Source organism: Taudactylus pleione, unplaced genomic scaffold, assembly GCF_031769625.1.
Source record: "Taudactylus pleione unplaced genomic scaffold, aTauple2 ptg000242l, whole genome shotgun sequence".
Taxonomy (NCBI): Eukaryota; Metazoa; Chordata; class Amphibia; order Anura; family Myobatrachidae; genus Taudactylus; species Taudactylus pleione.
The window spans coordinates 2,481,846-2,506,670 of record NW_028284644.1 but is presented as its reverse complement, the minus strand read 5'-3'; the positions used below and the strand labels follow the sequence as shown (position 1 = coordinate 2,506,670).

Genomic DNA, 24,825 nt, shown 5'->3' with positions numbered 1-24,825 from the left:
CAGTGCCACATTACTAAGACAGCAGTACTGATTGTGGCTTAATGTAAAAGAGGCCTTACTGTGGCATAATGTTTAAGGTGCCTTACTGTGGCATAATGTAAAGGGGGTCTTACTGTGGCATACCGTAAAAGGGGCCTTACTGTGGCATAATGTGTTGTTAGGGGCTTTAATGTGGCAGAATGTGTTGTAAGGGGCATTACTGTGTTGCATAATGTGTTGTAAGGGACATTACTATGGCATAATGTCTTATAAGGGACATTACTGTGTGGCATAATGTGTTGTATGGGGCATTACTGTGGCATAGGGCTCTATTTATTAACATTATTTTTACTAAAATAAAGTGAAAAAGGGTGTTTTCACACCCTTTTCATATTATTTTAGTTTCACCTGTAGTTATTACAGGGCAATTGGAGTAGAATTAGTAAAATTCTACTCCAACCCCTAGTATCACTTATTTTTAGTAAAGCAGATCGCATTTCCCATAATTGTAATGGGATATGTGATCCGACCAGAGTTACTAAAAATAAATTGTAAAAAAAATACAGCGGGAAGCCCTGTGATAATAATGCCACCTGGAGGTGGCGTTATCCAGGGTCTCCCCCGGTTACCGGGCTCCCACTCTGCTCTAACGGGTAGAGCAGAGGCGGGAGCCGGTACCAGTAATCAGCTATGTGGTCTAAACAGACCGCAAGCTGATTGCTGTAAAAAAAAGAAAAAAAAATTGAAACATTTTTTTTTTACTTACCTGAATCCAGGGACCGGTGATGGCTCCTCTCCGGTCAGCTGGTCTCCCATAGTGCACTACGGCCCGGTCATCAGGTGATCGGGTCCCAGTGCAGTATGGGAGATCACCTGATCGGGAAGCCCGGAGAAGATCACCGTAGGCCAAGAGGATGCAGGTAAGTGTAATGAAGGGAGGGGGGGTCGCGGTGGTCCGCGATCGCGGGGCTTAGCGTCGGTGGGGGTAGCAGCGATGGTGGGTCGGCGCATGTGCGGGCTCTTAGTCGCAGTATTTTTTCAGAAAATACCGCGACTGGAGTGCAGATGGGATCCGCAGAGACAGAGCTTTATCACAAGCTCTGTCCCTGCAAGGGATTTATAGTAAATGCCTGTGATATTGCCTGAATTCGCAATGCGAATTCACTCGGTAATATCACACTACAATCCGCATTCAATATGCGGATTGTAGTAAATAGAGCCCATAATGTGTTATAAGGGTCATTAATGGCAAAATGTGTTATAAGGGGCATTACTGTGTCACAAAACCACATACCCTTTTCATCCTCTATGTTGTAATTTTTTTGTGGGCGCAAAATTATGGCCTTGCCCCGGGTGACAAAAATCCTAGTTTCGACTCTGCCCAAAGGTGTACAGGAGAAATCCCGGGTGGGCCCCACTGCCCGAGGGCCCCACCCACTTCCTCTAGGGGTGGAGTAGGATCATGGATGAAATGTAGGTGCTTGGTTTGTTTCTATGGAAACTACACCAAGGCAAGCCTTCCTGCCAATCAAAGTGGGTGTCCTGACACACCCCTTTTCCCCTCCTTTATAAAGAGGCCCTATTTTTTGCATGTCCTCTCTAAGGATTGGCCAAGTCCCTCTGTGGTGGCTAGCCACACTCTCTCTGGTGGCTGACCACATTTCTTATCTTGGGCCCCTACCACTGCATTCGCTGGTGGGCCCTTCATGCCCAAGTGTGACACTGTGCCCAGCATTAAGTAGCAAAACTAATTTAGCAAAATGATCTACAAATGTTTGGTTAGTACTGTAATTCTTAAAAGTGAGACATCTTATGCTCCACTGTTTAACAAACTCTCCAATGTGTTTATAACTATAAAATCACTTTATATAACAATGTTAGAACTCACATTTTTATGTCTGTTTGGCTATGTGATAAAAATCAGACTTACTTGTGCTTATTATATGTTACATTTTCTCACTATGGGGGTGATGAACTAATCCTTGGAGAGAGTTAAAATGGACGGAGATAAAGTACCAACAAATGAGCTCCTAACTATCACTTTACAGGCTGTAGTTTGAAAAATGACATTTAGGAGCTGATTGGTTGTTACTTTTATCTCCATTCACTTTATCTCTCTCCCAAGGCTTAGTAAATTTACTCCTAAGGGGCATATTTATGAAACTATCTCTAAAATGTATCATGAATGAAATGCCAACAACACGAGCTCAGGTTGGAGCCCATAACGGCGAATATTAAAAAGTGTATGCGATCATTTTACCTTCATCCTTGGAACTGGCTGAGCTACTACATAAACGTAGCCCATAGGCTACAGTGGGCTAGTACCATATAAATATATCATATATCTGCTTCTGTATCCCCTTATTAAATTACCACAAAGCCCCAAAATGCAGCAATCCTCTGGAAACAGCTGTTTTCGGAGGATTGACCACATTTTTGGGTTTAAAAATAGGCCCCCAAAGCAGTTATGGCAGTGGCTATATTTATTTTTAGACTGCAAATTATACTTAAATGACTTTTCTATTCACAGAATTCAGGTGTACATACACACTAATTCATAACGTACATATGCAGAATATACTCTAGAATTCTATATCACAATATTTTGATTATAAAATAATATTTTATAAGTTTTGTTCTTATCAAATGTTAATGGGAAATGGAAATAAAAACAGCTTTGTCCTTTCAAGTTTTTACAAAAAATGCCCTCTTAAAAGCAAGCAAATATAGCAGTATTGCCTATAAGTCTTACCGTTTGAGGTTGGAACCCAAAGGATACACTTTGCATTTACTTTTGAGAAGTAAAATGTTAAATTACATTGAGTGATGTTTAGATTTTGACACAGAAAAGTCTTTAGTGCTTCCTTTTCAACTGTGTCCTAGAGGAAATTGCAAATAAAACAATATAGTCACTATTAAGAATTAAATGTAAACAGTATGGAAAAACAATGTAAATGAACATGAATATATATTTATAACATAACTGCCATGACTTTGTGATTGTTGTCACCTACAGTCAGCAAATTTAGGGCTAAATTGAATTCCCCGGTATGCGTTCGGCATCCCGGCAGTCTGGTTGCCAACGCTTACATTACTGGCGCCAGAATACCAATGCCGGTCAGAATCCCAGTGCTGGCATCCCGACTGCCAGGATGCTGAAGGTAAGTAGCGGGGTTGGGGGGAGGGTTAGGTTTAGGGGTTAGGCACTAACCCTAACAATAATTGAATTGCTCCGTTGGGCACCCGTTAGTTAAGGTGCCTGATAAAAGAATTGAATCGCCCCCTTAAACTCTTGATTGATTAATAGCCACACAGACATAAGAGCTTGCATTAAATTTGGCCATCAGTTTATTGATAACATAAATATAACTGGCAGTGGTAAGGAGAAATTGAGTATATCAGACTATTGTGCACTGCTCGCACCCTGCAGTCCAGCAATGGCCTCCCATACGCCCAACAGAGCTAACAATGGTTGAAAAAGGGAGTTAGCCTCAGGCTTTATTGCCCAAGGCTATTCAGTTAGGCTCCCTTTTTTACCCGACACCTTTGCTAAAACCTGTTAAATTGATGTGTTAACAGGCGGTAACAGGAGTTAATGGGCGTTAACACACAGACTCTGTGAAAAGTTCTCAGATTCGTGCTATCTGGGAGTTTTCCTCACTGCCTGTGCAGTGGTAAAACAAAATCCTTGATTAGTGCTGCTGATGGCCTCACTTCGGGGCTAATTGAATTACTGCGGCTAATTGAATTCCCCGGTATGCGTTCAGCTTCCCGGCAGTCTGGATGCTGATGCTTACATTACCGGTGTCAGAATCCCGGCACTGACATCCCGACCGCCGGGATGCCGAAGGTAAATAGCAGGGTTGGGAGGAGAGTTAGGGTTAGGCACTAGGGGGAAGGTTAGGGTTAGGCACTAAAAGGGGAGAGTTAGATTTAGGGTGCGGGGAGAGGGAGGTTAAATTCAGGCACTAGGGGGGGAGGTTACGGTTAGGCACCAAAGAGGCAGGGTTAAGGTTAGGGTAGGGAAAGGGGGAGGGTTAGCATACCGACCAACGAGTGTCAGTATGTTAAGTTAACCCTGTTGGGATGCTGGTGTCGGGATTCTGACCGCCAGGATCCCGACTGTCGGTATTTAATACCGATTCCCAATTCCCCCTTAGATTGATTTAAAATTGATCAAAATCGACCTTTACCCCTTAGTGTTGTCAAGTTTCTCTTGCACACTGCTCTGTTGCTCCATTAATCATACTGCTGATCCCTTTCCTGCAGCTCCCTGTCATTCAGGCATGGTTAATATTGCCTGCCCCAGGATCAGTTTGTAAGCTTTGCTGTGCTTTGGCTTCGGCCTTCTAATATTTTTATGTGGCAATTAGTAGGCTTTATATCTTGTCCTAGTCCCCATCCTCTGTCCTAAAATCCCTGCTCCATTTCTATCTGTCTTTCTGAACCTGTTTTGATAACACATTTTTGGTTACTTTGACTGATGATCAGGGGCGCCGAGAGGGGGGGGAGTAGGTACAAATTACCCGGGCCCGGGCTTCCTGAGGGGCCCGACGCCACCCCCCCCCTCCCTCACAAAGCTGCAGTGGAGACTGCTCGTGGGCCGCCCCAGCATGCAGCGCCGCTTGGTGCTGCAAAACTTTTTTTTTTCCCTGCGGGAAGGGGGCGTGGGCAAGCCCCGTATTACCCAGGCCTGCCGCGGCTCTTGACGGGCCTGCTGACGATCCTTCTCTAAACACCTTAACAGCATATATCAGCTATGTATGTACTACTATACAGTGTACAGTAATAAGTAAACATAAAGTGTAAGCTGCTCAAATCAATTTACCTGCATGAAAGGGAGAGGTCATACTAAACAAAAACACCCCCCTTTCTGTATTGTACAGTAAAAAGTAACAATCTTAGGGGGCAATTCAATTATTTTATAGGGTGCCTTAACTAATGGGCTCCCGACGGAGAGATTCAATTGTTGCTCCGTTCGTATGTGCATAGCCGCAGATAGACACATTTCTGCTTACCGCCTCCTGAGTGGCGAGCAGAATGTGAGAGAAGTGGCCACTTTAGGTGTTGAAATGGGAGATGGGCACCCAAAGCAGTACTTTAGACTGGTTTAGCCAAATTGCGCAGCTGAACTTGGTGCTGACGGGCGCGTACACGCATTGCGCGGCTAAACCCGCTGCTGTCAGGCATGTACATGCGGTATTGGTGCCCAAACGGAGCAATAATTGAGGTGCTCTGTTGGGCGCCCTGTTAGTTAAGGTACCTGATAAAAGATTTGAAGCGCTCCCTTAAACTCTGATTAATATCCACACAGACACAAAGCTTGCATTAAATTTGGCCATCAGTTTATTGAAAACATAAATACTGTATAACTGGTTGTGGTAAGGAGAAAATGAGTATATTAGACTACTGTGCAATGCTGACACCCTGCAATCCAGCAAAGGCAGGGCCATCTCTTCCATTGGGCTTTTAGGGCAGTTGCCAAAGGGCCCGAAGCTTCAAGGGGCCCTCCAGCCCCTTGCAGCTGCGGCCAGTTAGTAAATGTTTTTTGTTTTTTAAAGCACTGTGTCCGATCCGCCAGCCTTACCCCCCATGACGAGCAACCCCCCTTCCCCTGGTACACAGCCGAGTAGGGCACCACATAGTGGAGGGTGCCTCGGCTGCGACCATGCAGGCAGCGGGCAGTCTGTGTCTCTGTGACACACTTGCACCGCGCGCGTAGTGCTGACTGGACAGAGTGCCTGATTCAGACCTGCTCGGTAGCGTGTAGCGCTCGCAAGCGTGTTGATGGTGGGGTACTGCGCACGTGCGGCGCGCGTATGTGCAAGCCCCGGAGCATGACAGAAATTCCCTCGCTCCGGGGCTCACTACAAATGGGTCGGCTGTCGATGTTGATCGACAGCGTGCCCGTTTTGTAGGTGGGGAGGGGGGGTGGCTACACAAACGGAGGCGTTCCCAAAGGAACGCCTGCCGTTTGTGGGAGGCACCACTGACATCACCAGTGATGTCAGTGGAGAGCTTCCTGCTCTATTAGAGCAGGAAGCTCTCTGGGGCTTCTGACGTACGAGACCCTACCACAAGGGTCTCGTCGCAAGCCCCGATGGTCGCGACCATCGCGACCATCACCTGGCCACTCGCAAAAGCTGTGGGTGGTCACCCACAGCTTAGCGAGCGGCCAGGAGGCCGCAACAAAAAAAAAACGCCTTGATTCAGAGCGAGCTCTCTTCAAAAGCGTCTGGCTCTGAATCAGGCCCAGAGTACGGTCAGCACTACACAGTAACAAACACACAGCCACCGGCGCCAGCAGTAGTTTGTTTTAATTAGCATCAATGAGAGACTGTCAGACTCTCACTGGCTGCTGCGCCCACTGCAGGAGCCGGGCTGGAGCTCTCTCATGAGCTCCATCTTCCGGCTCCCGCAGTGGGTAACGGGAGAGACGCCATGACGTCTTTCCCATAATGGGGAGCGGGCCGGCCCGGGAGGACGGACGGAGGAGTGGATGGCGGCGGCAGCAGCAGGATTCAGGTAAGTGTTTATTTTTTATTTTTATTATGTGTGTGTCTACTGGGAAGGGGCACTACTGGCGGTGGACCACTACTGGGGGCACTACAAGGGGGGGACCACTACTGGGGGCACTACAAGGAGGAGACCACTACTGGGGGAAACACAAGGGGGGGTACTACTACTAGGGGCATTACAAGGGGTGACTACTACTAGGGGCACTACAAGGGGGGGACAACTACTAGGGGCAATGCATAGGGGGACAACTACTGGGGCACTGCATAGGGGGGGACCTCCACTGGGGGCACTACAAGGGGCGAACTACTACTAGGGGATCCACAAGGGGGGAAATACTACTAGGGGATCCACAAGGGGGAAACTACTACTAGGGGCACTGCATTGGGGACCACTACTGGGGTCTCTAAATAAAGGGCAATACTGGGGGTACTGCATAGGGGGTACTACAACTGGGGCCACTATTTGAAGGGCATTGCATAAGGGGTACCACTATTTGGGGCACTGCATGGGGGGACTACTACTGGGGGCACTATATAAGGGGCTTACTACTGGGGGCACAATGGGTGGGTAGGGGCCCCAGTGCATTGCTATGCCCAGGGCCCACACTGCTGTTAAAGACAGTCCTGAGCAATGGCCTCCCATATGCCCTATGGAGCTAACAATGGATCCTACCTACTCGCTCTTATCATGCCTAATGAATGACCCACCTGGAAAAGTTGTGTAGCTGACCCCCATTCACAAACTATGTCAGGCCAATGCCCTTCTTAGAAGGAGAGTATACCACTGTTAGCATGGCATAATTTATCACCTCAGGTTCACTCCTGCCACAACAAAAACTAAAACGAAAATAAAATGAAGTGAAGGGATGTCTTGAAGAAGAAACCTCAGTCAGTTGCACAATTCCTTTCATCATACCAGCTACCCCATTGACTAACTAGACTAAGGCAACAGCCCACTGTATAACTAGTACACAGCCCACAATGCCTCAAGGTTTAACTGTCATCGGGCCAAATGTCCTTCTGTCAGCCTTCTGCCTTTTGTGGCCTCACATCTAGTTTTTGATTGTGGATCCTGCCTGTGTGGTAGTGCTTTCAGAAGCTGCCGCTGTAGCCTTTTGCCTTCTTTTACTGACAGTAGGCCCGCTAGCCAATCAGCGGCCGCCTTACATTTAACGGCCGCTCATTGGCTGGTTACACGTGGGTCCCAGCCAATGAGCTGCCACTACATGTAAAGCAGCCGCTGATTGGCTAGCGGATCATGGGATTTAACAGATGATCACGGTCATCTGTCATTTTGCGAGGTGCAAGTATTATGTCACAACATATACTTGCACCTGTTCGTATGGTTCGCGTAACTCGTTTTCTTAGTTTGCCAAGTACGTGGATGCTACGTAGAGTGGCGCCAGGATGGTACACCCGTGGAATCTACATGGGACAAGGGGACAGACCAGCTGGCACAGGTAAGTATGTGTGAGTGGGTTAGGTGTATGTAATAAAGTTTTACTGTAGACGGTATGTGTGTACTGTGGTCTTTTAACTACTTATTTTACAGTGGGGGTACAGATGCCGGCTGCCTGCTGGCACTTGTAGTTCCACAAGTGCCAAAGGGCAGGCATGCTGGCACCTGTAGTTCTACTGTAAAATACAATAGTTTTCAACTATTTTACACATTATTACCCACGTACCCACAGCCCAGGGGTGCGGGGAAGAGCCCCAGGCTTCAGACCAAGCCTGGGGTTTTGGAAGAGGGGGACCCCTTTTTTGGGGGGCCCCCACCTCCCCTGACATCCCCGGCTTGGCCTGACCAGCTTGGGGTTGGAATGCTTTGACCATGGAGACCCAGTAATAGGGTCTCCTGGCTCTGGCATCACACCCCAGCCGGTTTGGATCCAGTGCTGGTTTTAAATATAGGAGGACCAATACACAATTCCCCCCCCTATACTTAAAACCAGCACTGGCCCTGCAGGCAGGTGCTGGTTCCTAAATTACGGGAGAACACTACTTGTTTTGTTCCCCATAATTTTTGGAACCAGGACTGGCTGACCAGTCCGGGGCTGGTTATGCTTTTGGGAGGGATTCTATGTAATTTTTTTTTAAGATTTAACCAGGGGTGTATCTACCCATTGGCCAGGATGGCACTTGCCAGGGGCGCTGACTGAAGGGGGGGTGCCACCAGTAGCCAAGGGGTGGACAAGTCCCTTGGCCCCACAAGTGTAGGGCAGACTGCAGTGAGAGTGGTCTGCCCTACACAGTTTACAAACACTGTTTGTAATAGCAGCCAGCTAATGAGAGTCAGACAGACTCTCATTAGCTGCTGCGTCGTCCGCGGAGGGAGCCGGCTAGAGCTCACTAATGAGCTCTGTCTTCCGGCTCCCTCTGCAGCATGTGATGGGAGAGATGTCATGACGTATGATGTCTCTCCCATGCAGGAGAAAAGTGGGCGGGACTGAGCGGACAGCGGCAGTCGTGTCAGGAGCGAGGATCAGGTACGTTTTTCTTTCTTTGTGTGTGTGTGTGTGTAGGGGGGCACTCAAATAGGGGGAGGCCACTACCTGGGGCAATTAATGGGGGGTGCCCACTACAGAGGGCTCTGTATAGGGGTGGCCACTACTGGGGCACTCTATAGGGGAGGCCACTACTGGGGGCACTGAAATAAGGGGTGGCCGCTACTGGGGGCACTTTATGGGGGGCTGCTACTGGGGGCTCTGTATATGGGTGGCCACTACTGGGGACAATTTATGAGGTGGCCACTACTGGGGGCACTCTATAGGGGTGGCCACTACTGGGGGCACTGTATAGGGGTGGCCACTACTGGGGGTAATTTAGGGGGTGGCCACTACTGGTGGCACTGTATAGGGGGGACTGCTACTGAGGGCACTGTATAGGGGGGCTACTAATGGGGGCAATGCAGCATAGGGGGATTACTACTGGAGGGTTACTACTGGGGGCACTGCATAGGGGGGGGGGGGTGCGCCAGTCCATTACATTGCCAGGGGCGCTTGGATCCCTAGATACACCCCTGGATTTAACCCTTCTTTAACAGGTAGACCACACAAGCAGCCTTCACATATCTCAGTGATATGTTCAGGCTGCTTGTTCGGGAGAATTAGGCAGAGAGAAAACACTGCAATCTTATCTAAACTTGCTACTCGGGGGAGAAATCTCCATCTGCTTCACCATCGGAAAACTCACTTTCAGCTAAACTCAGTTTTTAGTAAATTTGCAAGATTAAAAACGGGAAAATCTCCCAAGATTCAGCGATGCAAATCGAGTTTAAAAAAAACCCAAATTCGATCAGATTCGAATCTTAGTAAATTTACCCCCTAGAGTGTTTATTTGTTTTTTGTTACTGTTTGTTTACTGGGGCCCCAAACAGTCACTATTACTCCATGAGCCAGACAAGCAGTAACTGAATTTAAGATGATAGCAGCAGTAGGGTATGAAAGCTGCAACAACTGATTGGAGAGAGCTGCACAAATGTATTTTTTATGCTAGTGGCACGCCTTTATTTCGAAGGACTGTCCCGTGCTTGTAAGAATTTATTTAAAAAACAGTGACAGTCAGGAGCCAATTCCACTTTACATTGCTCTCCCAATGTACTCCTGCCAGAAGCTTTTACTCTGCTGTGGAGGTGTGGACAAAGTGCTGCAAGGCACTACTCAGCAGCATGCTGGTTCTCCATGATGTGGGTGATCTGCATAGTGTCAGTGAAAGCATCAATGGGAGATACCAACCCTCTGCCCAGAGGACCCGATTCAGACCCGCTCGTTAGGATGCGTTTGTTCAAAGCTGGCCGATTGTTTGCATTCTGCGCATGCGTATGCATCGCAATACGCGCGCGTGAACCAGTGCAAGCGATCGGAAAACGTTCGCTCGCTGTGCGTAGACTGCCCGGCAGGATGAGTGACAGGAGATGCTGTTTGTGGGTGGTGACAGGGGCTGGCCCCTAGAAGTAGGGGAGTGGAGGTGCGAGCGCAGGCGAGCCTGAGCGTCTTAACGCCATTTCAGAGGAGTGCATAATTAAAAGGCAGCATCATTGTACATGTCACTTGGTAGTATTTCACACTGAAGCACTTGCAGTAGGGTATGGTCAACCACAAGTGCTGCGATCGCATCCTATAGTACTCAATGTTACCTATGGTTGCATACACTTCCTTGATATAATGTGCGCAAGTGGGTGTCTTAAGACAGGCTGGTGGGCGTCTGCATACACAATGCGATCGCACGCTAAGACATAGTGGGCGTGCTAAATCCTTGCTGTGCGATTGCCTACCTTGCAGAATTTGTATACGCATCTAGCATGCGAATGCATCTAGCAAGCGGGTCTGAATCAGGTCCAGAGTTCCATCCATGTGGAGTATAGATGTGTCCTCTTGTATCTTTGCTGCTGATGTGGCAAATTATGCCACATATGGTGCGAGCCGCCCATCCTGGTATGTGCACTGTGTTCACACCTGCTATCCACACGATTGCATTGTGTGAACACTGCCACGGTCTAGCGTACCATGGCGCAAATGTGCGGGCTGGTGGAACTCAGCTCAACGGGAAAATAGGTGACCATGTTAGAGTGGAAAGGCCAACTAAATTCATAAAATGCCATTGCCCTTGTATACTTTTGCATTTAGAATGACTGTGGACTGTTAAATGGGCCCCATACCATTCATTTCCTTTGTGGGCCCTTCATGCACTAGTCTGACATTGCTACTCTACCAGGATTACCTTGGGACTCATACTCCCTCACACCCTAGACTGGGTAATTAGCAATATTGGGGTCACCCTGTGTTCCAGCATAGTGGACAGGGCGGCCTAACAGCACTGCCGGTTATGCCAAAAATATACAGCTAACAAACACAGATAAATATAGAAGGGAGCAAAGAGGTGTTTTCATAAAACAAAACCATTATTACCGTAATAGATCCAAAATAGGGATAAAGTGGAATATGGTTAAGGAAGTTCAAAGGTGTTCTATTTGTGAATTGTGTTCCCCTAACACCTGCATCTGCCTTGGCTCATTTCCTGCCTTTCTTTTACAATCATAGCATTTTTTTATTGAAAGCATAACTTCCTCAGCTATTGTTGTGCATGTTCATTGTAAGCATACGAACAAATTATGTTTTCGACATATTTTTCTGGGTCTCCCCATTTGTTTTGTGCAGTCATTAGAAAATTAAATCTGCATTATTCTGGGTATGCACATAACATTGCAGAAAGACAGGAATGTTGTTATGTTTCCTAACAAGGTCCCAGGCTTTCTTCCATGTCCTTGTGTCTTTTAGGGAACAATTATAGGAAGTGGACAACCTGTCACAAGGGATATTTACTTGTGACACTTTGCAGGAGTGAAGATTAATATGTATGAATGTGTTAAAGGCTCTTAATTTCCAGGCCCTTTTACCTTTACTATCTTCAGACCTGTAACTAGATGTGGGTGAGCAGTGCTGCCACCCTGGATGCAGGGTTTAGGGGGCCTGTGCTGTTGCTCCCCTATGGCACCTGCATTTGACTATCAGGGTGCCTGGAGTTGAGCCATTCTGGAAGGTTCAAAAGACGATCTGGGTGGCTAGCTACTACCGCATCTCAGCAGCATCATCCTCTCAAATTATGGCATCACATTTTCGGGGGTCTACACAGGGCGGATTATCACCCATCTATGACCCTGTCTCTGTTAGTTAATTTGCCTGTCCATGTGTTGCAACTGCTCTTATTTGGGTGGGTCATCACAATTTTACTGCACCCTCTCATGCTAGTCAGAACTTTTGTTCCAACTCCCTGAATGTTCTGTCTCGCTAACTGCTGCTCGTGAATGGTTACCATGTGCACCTGCCACCAGAATGTAGTAGTGCAGTGCTGTATTTAGACCAAATACATTCATAATGTGACAAGGTCACAATTCAGTTCCTAACCAAAGACTGTTGGGAGTTATGACGTATCTGTCTGTTGTGGCCTAGACTGTTCACTTACTCTGCAATTTAGTACATTAAACAGAGATAGGGCTGCAGTGAAGTCCAAAATTCAAATAGGGGAGCAACACCAACTGCCAGTGAGTCCCAGCTGGCGATGTTTGGCAGCGTTTGAGGTGGCAGTTGGTGTGGCTCCACTGTTTGAATTTAGAGCCGCCACTGACTGTACGTATGGCACTTGTCTATGTCTAGCATACAGCACACATGAAAAGCCAAAGTGCAAGTTCTGAATTTACAGGCACTGAGTAAAAGACTTTAACTGCAAATTGAATATCAAACAACCTTACCACAAACAGGTCAGGGATCTCCACTGTACAGTGTTTAGGCATTAGGTAAAATTACTTTGTGACCAGGGCCCTTTCCCTTTCTATTTTCAATGTAATTATATGTAATTGTCACTATCTACTGTGCTTCTGTTCCTGACTAGGTGGTTGCTTGGATCTCCAGAGCTCCGGCGTCACATTCTGCTGTGCTTGAGCGATTCACCAGGATCCATAGGGTGGCTGTTTGTACCTTTAGAGCACCGCTCTCCTTTAATGCCCATGGGTCGACTGTGCACTGTCATCTTGGGGTAGTCTTTACAGATCCAGCTTTGGTTTCTGTTGATGGTTGCCGCCATTTTGATGAAGATCAACGCAGCTGCAGCTCTTCGGTTTTCATCCAGCTGATCACTACAGCCAATCACAGGTGCTGGTGCCCTATTTAAATCCTTCAGTCCACTACCACTTTGTCAGATCTTTGTCTGTCTGCTACAGTGAAGACTCCCTATCTCCTCGGTTGCCTCCAGTAGCCATTTGTCACTTGTGGTTTGACTCCTAGTACCAGTTGCTGGCTTGTCCTTGCATCTTTGCTTGTGCTCTTAATTCTTGGCTTGTTTAACTTTTGGCGAGTCTTTGCTTGTGACACTGACCATTGGTTTGATTGACCATTGGCTTGATGCATAATACATCCCGCCTTCTGTATCCGAAATGTTAGATGGTACAATTGTGGTTTATTTTAGTGAAGTTATAACATATGAAGAAATGTTATTGATGCATATTACAGCAATAAGAAATTAATTATTAGTATTAATGAAGGATCCCTCACCAATTTTTTTTTAATAATGTAACCAATGGGCTACAATTGCTAACGGAATTGGAACGGCACCCTGCAGCCAAGATCGCTGCTGCACTGCCACCTGGGGCGTCCTCTGGACACTTCAGGCATGCATACTGCATCTTGTACAGCCCGAATGCTCTGGGAAGTGCTGTTCTTCCCAGTGCAGATGACCCCACCACCATAGCATGATGTCATGTGCTAAGGTGGCATGGCTGGCACAGGGTGCAGAAAGTCGCGTTTCGGCACTGGCCCATAGGCTTCAGTTTGCCTCTTTCTGGGCTAAATCAGACAGTCCTATTGTGTGCCTCTGACCCCCCATTGTGTGCTCCTTCTGACCCACAAACCCATGCGTGCCTCTGACCCACCTCCTCAAGTGCGCTTCTGACCCCCCCCATGTGGGCTTCTGACCCACCTTCCCATGTATGAATCTGACCCCCTCTTGTGGAATATTTTAACATTTTTTATTTTGTTTAATTATTTTTCAGCTATTTTGTAACTTTTTCCCCCCATTTTTTAAGTGTGTGTATATAATAAAAGGGTAGTTCAATAAATAAAGTAACAAGACCTCTCATTGCGTTAATTTATTCAACTTGTACATACACGTATAATCAATAGTATGGACTTGGTACAGATAATTTTTCCACATAGTGCCAGACTTGTTCTAACGGTACACTAAGGCATCTATCTTCACCAATGGATGCAAATCGCCTTCCACCCAGGTGCTTATTCAATGGTCCAAAGAGATGAAAATAACTCGGTGTCAGGTCAGGGCTGTATGGAGGATGGTCCAGCACCTCACAATGGCAGCGCCATAACAACTCACAGGTGTAGTTGGTTGAGTGTGACCTGGCATTATTGTGCAGTAATATGACACCTGTTCGCATCAACCCAGGTCGTTTTCGATGAATTGCCCTTCGCAACCAGCTCAATGTGTCACAATAGAGGAAAGCATTCACAGTAACCCCCTTGATGAGGAAATAAACAAGAAGCATGACCTTGTGGTCCCAAAACACGGTCGTCATGACCTTCTATGCTGATGGAGTTGTTTTGAATTTCTTTGAGGTGATGCATTTTTTCATATCATGAATGCTTGCTTCATCTCCGGTGTCACATGATGCACCCACATTTCATCGCCTGTAACAATATGCTACAGGAACTGTACTCCCTCCTCATGATAATGCATCAAGTACACAAGAGACAATTCCATCCTATTGGTTTTGTGAACTTCTGTGAGTTGCTTCTGTACCCAGTGTGAGCACTTTTTCCTGTACCTCAGTTGCTCACGAATGATGTTATGCACAGACCCACTGAGATGTTCAGTTCATCAGCAATATCACTAACTCAAGTGAGTATGTCCTCCAGAATCAGACCTTCAATGTGGCACAAATTGTCATCTGTGGTAGACATGCTTGGCTGGCCAGATCGCTGCTCATCTTGAATGTCTGTCCTGTCGTTATCAAAGGCAGTGCACCAAACCCAAATGTGTTTCCGTGACATGACGTTATCACCGTACATCTCAACTAGTTGGCGATGAATTTCAGCTGCTGATGTGCCCTTTAGTCACAGAAATCTGATCACACTATATACCTCAATGTTTGACCATGTTTCCGCCAGCCCAGCCATCTTACAACTGATGTTAGGACAGTATATGAGGAGCAGTCTAATGGCCATGAAGGAAAGCAGTGGTCTGGCCCGGTGGGAAATTAGTATGAAATAGAGAACATCACACACATGAGAGGTCTTCTTACCTTACTTATGGCACATAAGGAACATGTAGAGGGGTCTGATGTTATATACTAGGCATGTGGAAGAGCCTGATAACATATAAAGGTCATGTGGAGTGTTATAGCATATAAGGGGCACCTGGAGGAGTCGATGCATGTGGAGAAGTGCTGGCATATAAGTGGTATGTGGAGGGCTCTAAGATTATATTTGATCTACCACACTCATAGCAAAAGGTTGCCTAAACATGCACTAGTGTATCAGTAAATGGGCGTAAGCTGACCCTGTTGTGCTATCCAGCCCCCATACCAGGCTCTGGAGGGAAGGCAGCCCAGTAGTTTGTGACAACCAATTTCTTAAAATATCTAGGGAGCCGAAATAAAACATGGCAACTGAATGTACAGTGTTTGGTTTATATAGAAGACAGAATAAAAATGTGTTAGTTTATCAGTCTTATAAAAAGCACTGGTGGAGTGCTGCAGAGAGAGGTGTCTCTCTAGAAGCATTAGGGCACCTTTATAATTTTGCTATGGGGCCCACAAAGTCCTAGTTATGCCCCTAGCTTTAGCGATAGGCCTCTATAGCTGATAGTGCTTTCTTTATTGCTCATGCATATTCTATATCATTTTGTGTCTGTGTTTTTTACCGTTATGTTTTTGCCACTTTCATTGGTACATGAGAAGGAATATCACACCTGCTGTATTATAGAGCTTTCTTTCATTTAAATGAAAACTAATAACATGCTGCTATCGCTGTCAAAACAAATGTTAAGAAAATTGTTTACAAATAGTGATGTCCCAGACTCTCTGGCCGGGATGTACTAACCTCGCGGTGTACATCCCGCCAGTCACCGCAAAATTACTAATCGCATATGTACTAACATATGCAGTTAGTATCGCAAAGGACAGCTATTGCGATAAGAGCTGCGGTTTGCGAAGCAGCCGACACTTTGTGAGGGAGTCTCTGTCGGTCTCCGCCCCCTCCGAGCCACGGGATCTTCATGCTAGTGACCTCTGCAGGCAGTCCTGGGCTCCTCCTCCTCCTCCTCCCTGCACCTGGAAGAAGAATAGGAGGAGACGGAGGTGGAGGACCCAGGAGGAGCACGGGCCGGCACGCAGGAGGCTGAGGTGAGTGGGGGAGTCAGCAGTAGAGGTGCAGGGCGGTGAGGCGGCGACGAACGGATGCAGTACGAAGCTCATAGGCTTCTACAGGGTAATGCCAGAAAAACCTGGCGTTACCCTCAGCACCGAAAATAGAGCGGCCGGGGAATAGTACATATGAACATGCGGTAAAACCCCCAGGGATTTTACCGCATTTTTCCTTTAGCACATCTCGGCCTCTGTGCGCACAATGGTTGAGGTGCGTGAAGTCTGATTTACACAAAATCATTCTGCACATGCCCAGAATTATATGTGAAGCACTGAAGCCACCTACACCTGTTTTTCTAGGCTTACAGGCGAATTGGGGGGAAACATGGCAATTTTGTCATAAGCAATTAACACTAGAGTAAAGGCTGGTTCACATAATTACAAATGTAGAGCTGGAAAAATAGGGAGATATGTCTGGGACAGGGGCTGGTTCAATTAACTGATGATGATGATGATTGCCAGATGTAGCAAACCACTTGTGATTGGTCTCTTGCAAACTTTGCTGACACTGATTGGTGCTACCTTTTATCACCGGAACACAAATTATGCTGTTGTGAGTGTGTTCCAGAAATTGTTAGTGTTTCTCCTTTATAAGAGAGGCTTTTGTAAGTGAAGTTTTCTGAAAGATGGGCACAGTGCTGGAGCAGGGTGTTTTTGTGCCTTGTGCCGACCCTATCCCAAACACGTGATGTCATGCTGAGGGGAGGAGCCACGAGTACCAGGATTCACGGCACTGTCATGAACATCCTTAGGATGCTCCAGGTGGTTGTACAAGCAGCAGAGTGCCATTTCAGGCACCCTGCAAGCCAAATGCAGGAGCCATGGGCGCATGTCAATTGTAAGAGTCTCCGACATCTTCCTGTCATAAAGGGGGCACAGCTGCATAGAGATATGTATCTTAGACACAGCTGAAATTATGCCTGTTTCGTGTGTGCTCTGTTTTTCAGGTGTAATTAGTGCCCATTTGCGGTCTCACTGCATCAGCACCATAGCGTTTTACTAAAACGTTAAATCATTAGAGAGGTGTGTGGACATTATATGGATTTTTAGACACTTACACAGTTTATTTCCTCTGGGTATTGAAAGCAGACCACCTCTAGATTTGATTCCAGCTTTTCTAGGCTTCTGCACTCCTGCAAATTGAAAACAATAATGTACTCTTAACATTAGCTGTGTTATAAGAGATTTTCTGTATCATGAACTGCTGACCACTGTGATATAATAAGGCAGCTAAAGTAATTTATAAATTTAAATATTTACTTTTACATAACAGAATATATACTACAATCACCCACAAGAGAAAGTTGTATGAGTACTGTAGTCTAAGTATTGGATGGTATGTAACATGAGTTCATTGCAGTGGCGTCACAAGGCGGGTGCGGGGGGTGCGGCCCGCACCCGGGTGTCACCCGCCGAGGGGTGACACCAAGGTGCAGGATCCCCCTCAGTGACACGAGCCGGGTGCTGCACTATAGCATTAAGTGCAGCACTCGGCTCCTGCCAGTGAGGGAGCCGGCACTGCCCATGGCCGCACCTCCTGCACCCCCCGCCGGCACCACCCCATTGATACCTAATGTATCATACATTTTGTTAACCACGGCCACGGGCCTCCCAAAGGACCGACATACGAGGCCATGCCCCACGACACACCCCCTCCTGAAGACCACGCCCCCATTTCAGCAGGTGCCGCGCGCATGGCGTCCCTCCCCGCACCGGGTGTCACCGTGGGGAGGGACGCCACTGGTTCATTGTCTATTTTTTTTACAACAGCAACAGTACAGTACTCAGCAGGGACTTTTCTAGAGAGGAAGTGGCCCGTGTGCAGTCTCCGACACGGGCCCCCTCCTCTCTGTCCAGCAGCCGGCAGCGCACTGGGCTGAGCGCGGCCAGCGCCGGAGTTGTAGACTCTGGGCACTAGAGTGCACCCAGAATCTATAGAGGATGCATTAGTCACCGGGAAAATGGAGGCGGCGGCTTTTTTTCCTGTACTGCGCATGCACAAACAACGGGAAAATGGCCGCAGCAGCCATTTTCCAGTTGTTTTTTACAGCGATGGACCCCCACGCCGATGTGGGACTCCGGAGAGGTAAGTAATTCTATGGGTGCAGGGTGTGCGGTGCGGGGCCCCCCTGGACCCAAGGTCCCATGTTCCCCACACCCATTATAGATACGCCCCTAGTACTCAAAACAGAACAGTAAGAGATACTCACACACCAAAAACATTTTGCCAATTCATCTCCTCTCTTGTCTGAGGAAAAGTAATATATTTTTCCAAAATCAAATTGCTTTAGGGTATTATTTATTAACTACAGATGTGTCCTTGCTCATCTAGCCTCAATACGTCATGCAGTGCGATATGCCTGGTGTGAGGGAGCTGGACGCATAAGGAGACTGTGCTGATTAATGCTACTAGGACGCATAAGGAGACTGTGCTGATTAATGCTACTAGGACGCATAAGGAGACTGTGCTGATTAATGCGACTAGGACGCAGCAGGAGACTGTGCTGATTAATGCGACTAGGACGCAGCAGGAGACTGTGCTGATTAATGCGACTAGGACGCAGCTGGAGACTGTGCTGATTAATGCGACTAGGACGCAGCAGGAGACTGTGCTGATTAATGCGACTAGGACGCATAAGGAGACTGTGCTGATTAATGCGACTAGGACGCATAAGGAGACTGTGCTGATTAATGTGACTAGGACGCAGCAGAAGACTGTGCTGATTAATGCGACTAGGACGCATAAGGAGACTGTGCTGATTAATGCGACTAGGACGCAGCAGGAGACTGTGCTGATTAATGCGACTAGGACGCATAAGGAGACTGTGCTGATTAATGCGACTAGGACGCATAAGGAGACTGTGCTGATTAATGCGACTAGGACGCATAAGGAGACTGTGCTGATTAATGCGACTAGGACGCATAAGGAGACTGTGCTGATTAATGCGACTAGGACGCATAAGGAGACTGTGCTGATTAATGCGACTAGGACTCATAAGGAGACTGTGCTGATTAATGCGACTAGGACGCATAAGGAGACTGTGCTGATTAATGCGACTAGGACGCATAAGGAGACTGTGCTGATTAATGCTACTAGGACGCATAAGGAGAATGTGCTGATTAATGCTACTAGGACGCATAAGGAGACTGTGCTGATTAATGCGACTAGGACGCATAAGGAGACTGTGCTGATTAATGCGACTAGGACGCATAAGGAGACTGTGCTGATTAATGCTACTAGGACGCATAAGGAGACTGTGCTGATTAATGCGACTAGGACGCATAAGGAGACTGTGCTGATTAATGCGACTAGGACGCATAAGGAGACTGTGCTGATTAATGCGACTAGGACGCATAAGGAGACTGTGCTGATTAATGCGACTAGGACGCAGCAGGAGACTGTGCTGATTAATGCGACTAGGACGCATAAGGAGACTGTGCTGATTAATGCTACTAGGATGCATAAGGAGACTGTGCTGATTAATGCTACTAGGACGCATAAGGAGACTGTGCTGATTAATGCTACTAGGACGCATAAGGAGACTGTGCTGATTAATGCGACTAGGACGCATAAGGAGACTGTGCTGATTAATGCGACTAGGACGCATAAGGAGACTGTGATGATTAATGCGACTAGGACGTATAAGGAGACTGTGCTGATTAATGCGACTAGGACGCATAAGGAGACTGTGCTGATTAATGCGACTAGGACGCATAAGGAGACTGTGCTGATTAATGCGACTAGGACTCATAAGGAGACTGTGCTGATTAATGCGACTAGGACGCATAAGGAGACTGTGCTGATTAATGCGACTAGGACGCATAAGGAGACTGTGCTGATTAATGCTACTAGGACGCATAAGGAGACTGTGCTGATTAATGCTACTGCGACGCATAAGGAGACTGTGCTGATTAATGCGACTAGGACGCATAAGGAGACTGTGCTGATTAATGCGACTAGGACGCATAAGGAGACTGTGCTGATTAATGCTACTAGGACGCATAAGGAGACTGTGCTGATTAATGCGACTAGGACGCATAAGGAGACTGTGCTGATTAATGCGACTAGGACGCATAAGGAGACTGTGCTGATTAATGCGACTAGGACGCATAAGGAGACTGTGCTGATTAATGCGACTAGGACGCAGCAGGAGACTGTGCTGATTAATGCGACTAGGACGCATAAGGAGACTGTGCTGATTAATGCTACTAGGACGCATAAGGAGACTGTGCTGATTAATGCTACTAGGACGCATAAGGAGACTGTGCTGATTAATGCTACTAGGACGCATAAGGAGACTGTGCTGATTAATGCGACTAGGACGCATAAGGAGACTGTGCTGATTAATGCGACTAGGACGTATAAGGAGACTGTGCTGATTAATGCGACTAGGACGCATAAGGAGACTGTGCTGATTAATGCGACTAGGACGCATAAGGAGACTGTGCTGATTAATGCGACTAGGACGCATAAGGAAACTGATTAATTTGATATGTGACACTTATTCTGTGTGCAATTAAGGGGTCTATTTACTAAGCCTTGGATGGAAATAAAGTGAAAAGAGATAAAGTACCCGCCAATCAGCTCCTAACTGCCATGTCACAGGCTGTGTTTGAAAAATAACCGTTAGGAGCTGGTTGGTTGGTACTTTATCTCTGTCCACTTTATCTCTCTCCATGGCTTAGTACATAGACCACTGAGTCTGTAAACGGACCTTGCTGTGGAAATAAGTTGTGGCCGCTGCAGCATCCTAGCACTTCACATGCTGATTGAGAGACTCAGTCGCACACAGATATAAAAGTATCTCATATCAAATTAACCAGTACAGTCTCCTGGAACATCCTAGTCACATCGCATTGCGCCTTAGATGCATTTTCGGGAAAAAAGGTGCAAAAATGTCACCTGTCGCTAGCAGAATTTCATGGGACCAGGTGCACCAAGGGGTCTGTTTGGCGTGACTGCAGCAAATACGAGTGAGAACACATCTGTATAATAAAATATTTCAAAATATAAGATACTAGACCTTTCAGCAAATACTTACAATGTGACTTGGTGCCGCTGCTGCATGTGAGGTTGCTTCTACCACTTTGGAGGTAGCAGGGCTAATTGTAATTGTTATATATGTCGTTGCTAATCTGCTAGTTGTCTGTGCGACAGTGTTAGCACTAGATCCATGCGTTGTGTTACTCAAGGGCACCTGAGTTGTCTGGGGAACTGGAATTGTAGTAGATATTTTCTCTGTCTCATTAGTTGTTGAAGTTACTCCTGAAAAAATGACCATTAAATAACATTATATTAAAGTAAAACAAGGTGTTATTACTACCCTTTATAAACAGTTATTATGTCTAAATAACAATAAATGAACACGCGCTCCCTCGTCAGGGTAAAAATAAATACATAATATGTATAAATGTCAACAAATCCTTAGGAAACGTCACAATTGGATGAAAAATCTTTTCAAGATTGTCCCATAGATGTCTCCTTTTCATACAGTATATGCAGTCACCTCAAACAGACAGAAAGACCTAAGTGAGCGATCAGCACCTCAAAAAAAATCATAAAGACTTGCTCCTCATAACGTAAAAAAGTTTAACAATTTATTGTAAAACAAAAAAAGGAAAACTCAAATAACCACCATATAGTCAAGATTATTGCGTACCACAATGGGCCTCAGATAAGGAAGGATAGATGGTAAATCATCGTCTCTCTCCACCAACACGTTTCAACTTTTAGGGGTCTATGTACTAAGCAGTGATAAGAGACAGAGTGAAAAGTGATAAGTAAGTGATAAGGTGCCAGCCAATCAGCTCCCAACTGTCATCTCACAGGCTGTGTGTGAAAAATGACATTTGGGAGCTGACTGGCTGGCACCTTATCACTTACTTATCACTTTTCACTCTGTCTCTTATCACTGCTTAGTACATAGGCCCTGATTCAGAGCTGTAAGCTCTGAGCAGAACGCTCGCTCTGAATCAGGGCCGTCCTATTTAAATGTGGAGCGGCCTTATGGACGCTCGCATAGCTGTGGGTTACCACAACTTATGCGAGCGTACATGCTGATGGTCGCGATGGTCAAGACCATTGCGACCATCGGGCTTGCGACGAGACCCTTGCGGTAGGGTCTCGCTGCCGCACTAGTGATGTCAGTGGGGCCGGACTTAGACGGTAGGCGTTCCCATGGGAACGTCTCCGTCTGGCAGCCACGCCCCCGGCACGCCCACCAAAGGGGGCGTGCTGTCACTCACCATCGACAGCACGCCCCCTTTGGTGCAAGACCCCGAGCGACGTATTTCTCGTCGCTCGCCGGGTCTCGCGCATGTGCACGACGGAGCTCCCTCCGTCGTGCGCATGCGCATTCGCCCACCATCGACCCGCTAGCGAGCGACCTTCGTCTAAGACCTATGTCTTTCTCAGGGTCTTTCTCACCCCCTTAATTAGTCTGGGGGTATTAACAGGTTCCAAAAAATACATAACAGACATCATATAGATGCATGCACGTTGCAAGAGTATCGCCGGTGCATGCAAAGATGGAAAAAGGAAGTAGGAGCAAGGGGATAGGATTTCCTGCAGAAGTGGCATGCATTCCACATTAGAATGCAAAGTCACCGTTTGATGAAATTAAAGATTTTTAAGCAATTTTTCTATGGTTTTAATTTGTGTATTGGAGTATATGCATCTGATGTTAAAATTTTATAATATAAGATGTCTTTTATTTATTTTTAAATTGCATTTGGAACATGTTAATACTCCCATCCCCAGGACTAATTAAGGGGGAGGAATAATTGATAGGGGTATATCTGTGCTTTGGAGACCACCATGATATGGAAAGGTATCGACATACCGGCGGCTCTTTATCTCAACCGCGGAAGCCCAACAGGAGGAGATCCCGATGAGGGAAGGTAAGTACTCTAACCCTGCCCCCCCAACCTTGAATCCTCTCTTGGTGGTACCTAACCCTAAAACTCCCAGGGTGGTGCCTAACCCTAAGGCCCTAACAGGCGTTTGTATTTCGACACCTATCTGAAGTCCTGTGTCAGGCTTCTACCGTCGAGATTTAGACCAGTGGTATCCCATCTGGCGGTCTGCTAACTACATCCCCATCATACACCTTGAGAAAGACTTAAAGTTGAAACTCATTGGTGGAGAGACTGCTGGCCACTGTGACCTGGTGAAGAATATCATCTTTTCAAGGGGATGTGGCTTCCCTGGACTTACCATCTATCCTTCCATGTTTGAAGTGTGCCTTATCTAACGCCCATTGTGGTACGCAATAATCTTGACTATATGAGCTGGCCGAAACTCCCTGGCAGTTAGTGTGGCTCCCCTATTTGAATTTTGGACTGTGCTGCAGCCCCACCTCTGGAGCCACCACTGCATGCAAGCCTACCACAACATTACATAATATATGAGTAATAGTGATTCATCACATTAAATACGTGTTGGGTATGATATGTCGGTGTATGAGATGCCGGCGGTTGAAATACCGATGCCGGCATCTCGATCGTGCAGAATCCCGACAGAGTGAAGTAAGTACCCTAACCCTCCTTTGGTGGTGCCTAACCCTAACCTCCCCCTGGTGGTGCCTAACCCTAACCACGTTTTCCTGCACCCTAAACCTAACCCTCCCCAGGGGGTGCCTAACCCTAACCTCCCCCCGATGGTGCCTAACCCTAACCCATCCTCCCCGCAGCCTAACCCTTCCCGGGGGGTGCCTAACCAATCCGGGGAGGTTCCTAAACCTAACACCCCATCCCCAGGTTATGTGTAATACTTACCTGCAGCCTTATGTTAGGAATGCCGCGCGTTCGGGATACTGGACATCAGTATTCTTAAATGTCCTGCACTGCGGCATCGGCTTTGCGGCGTCGGCATTGCGGCATCAGTATATCGACATCGGTATATTGATGTCCAGGATCCCATCCGCTGGCATCTTAAACATATCCCTCATGTACCTATGACCAGTCTACTCATGAAAGGTCTGAGGTGACTGGATATCTGAAAAGGAGACATCTATGGGACAATCTTGAACAGATTTTCCAACCATTTGTGAAGTTTCCTACGAAATTTATACACATTATGTATTTACTTTTACCCTGATGAGGGAGCACTTGTTCATTTGTTGTTATTTTGTTATTTACTGTATAAGTAAGAATTAAGCCGCACCTCAAATTGGAGTGCTGCTGATACACATTTTTTTATATATCATGTAGAAGCGAAGATCAGCCTGAGGAAGCAGACATAGGCTCTGTGAAACGCGTTGCTACAACCACTCACTTGTATCACTGGGTTGGGTATGGGATGTCAGCGCTCAGGATCCCGGCAGTTGAAAACCCCAATGCCTTCATCCCAACATGGTTAGGATACCGACACAAGTCGGTAGGTATCATAGCCCTTCTCCT

General features: G+C 46.8%; 1 protein-coding gene across 2 annotated transcripts in view; it reads right to left on the bottom strand.

The window, feature by feature from the left end:
• Positions 1-24,825, bottom strand: part of CD34 (CD34 molecule) — a 121,227-nt gene that overhangs the window by 24,348 nt on the left and 72,054 nt on the right. For both annotated transcript variants that reach the window (XM_088479630.1, XM_088479631.1), the window contains exons 3-5: positions 21,468-21,691; positions 17,484-17,558; positions 2,732-2,858 (exon numbers count right to left, since the gene is read on the bottom strand). In XM_088479630.1, the coding sequence (XP_088335756.1) occupies positions 2,732-2,858; positions 17,484-17,558; positions 21,468-21,691 (426 nt within the window). The remainder of the gene's footprint in view (positions 1-2,731; positions 2,859-17,483; positions 17,559-21,467; positions 21,692-24,825) is intronic.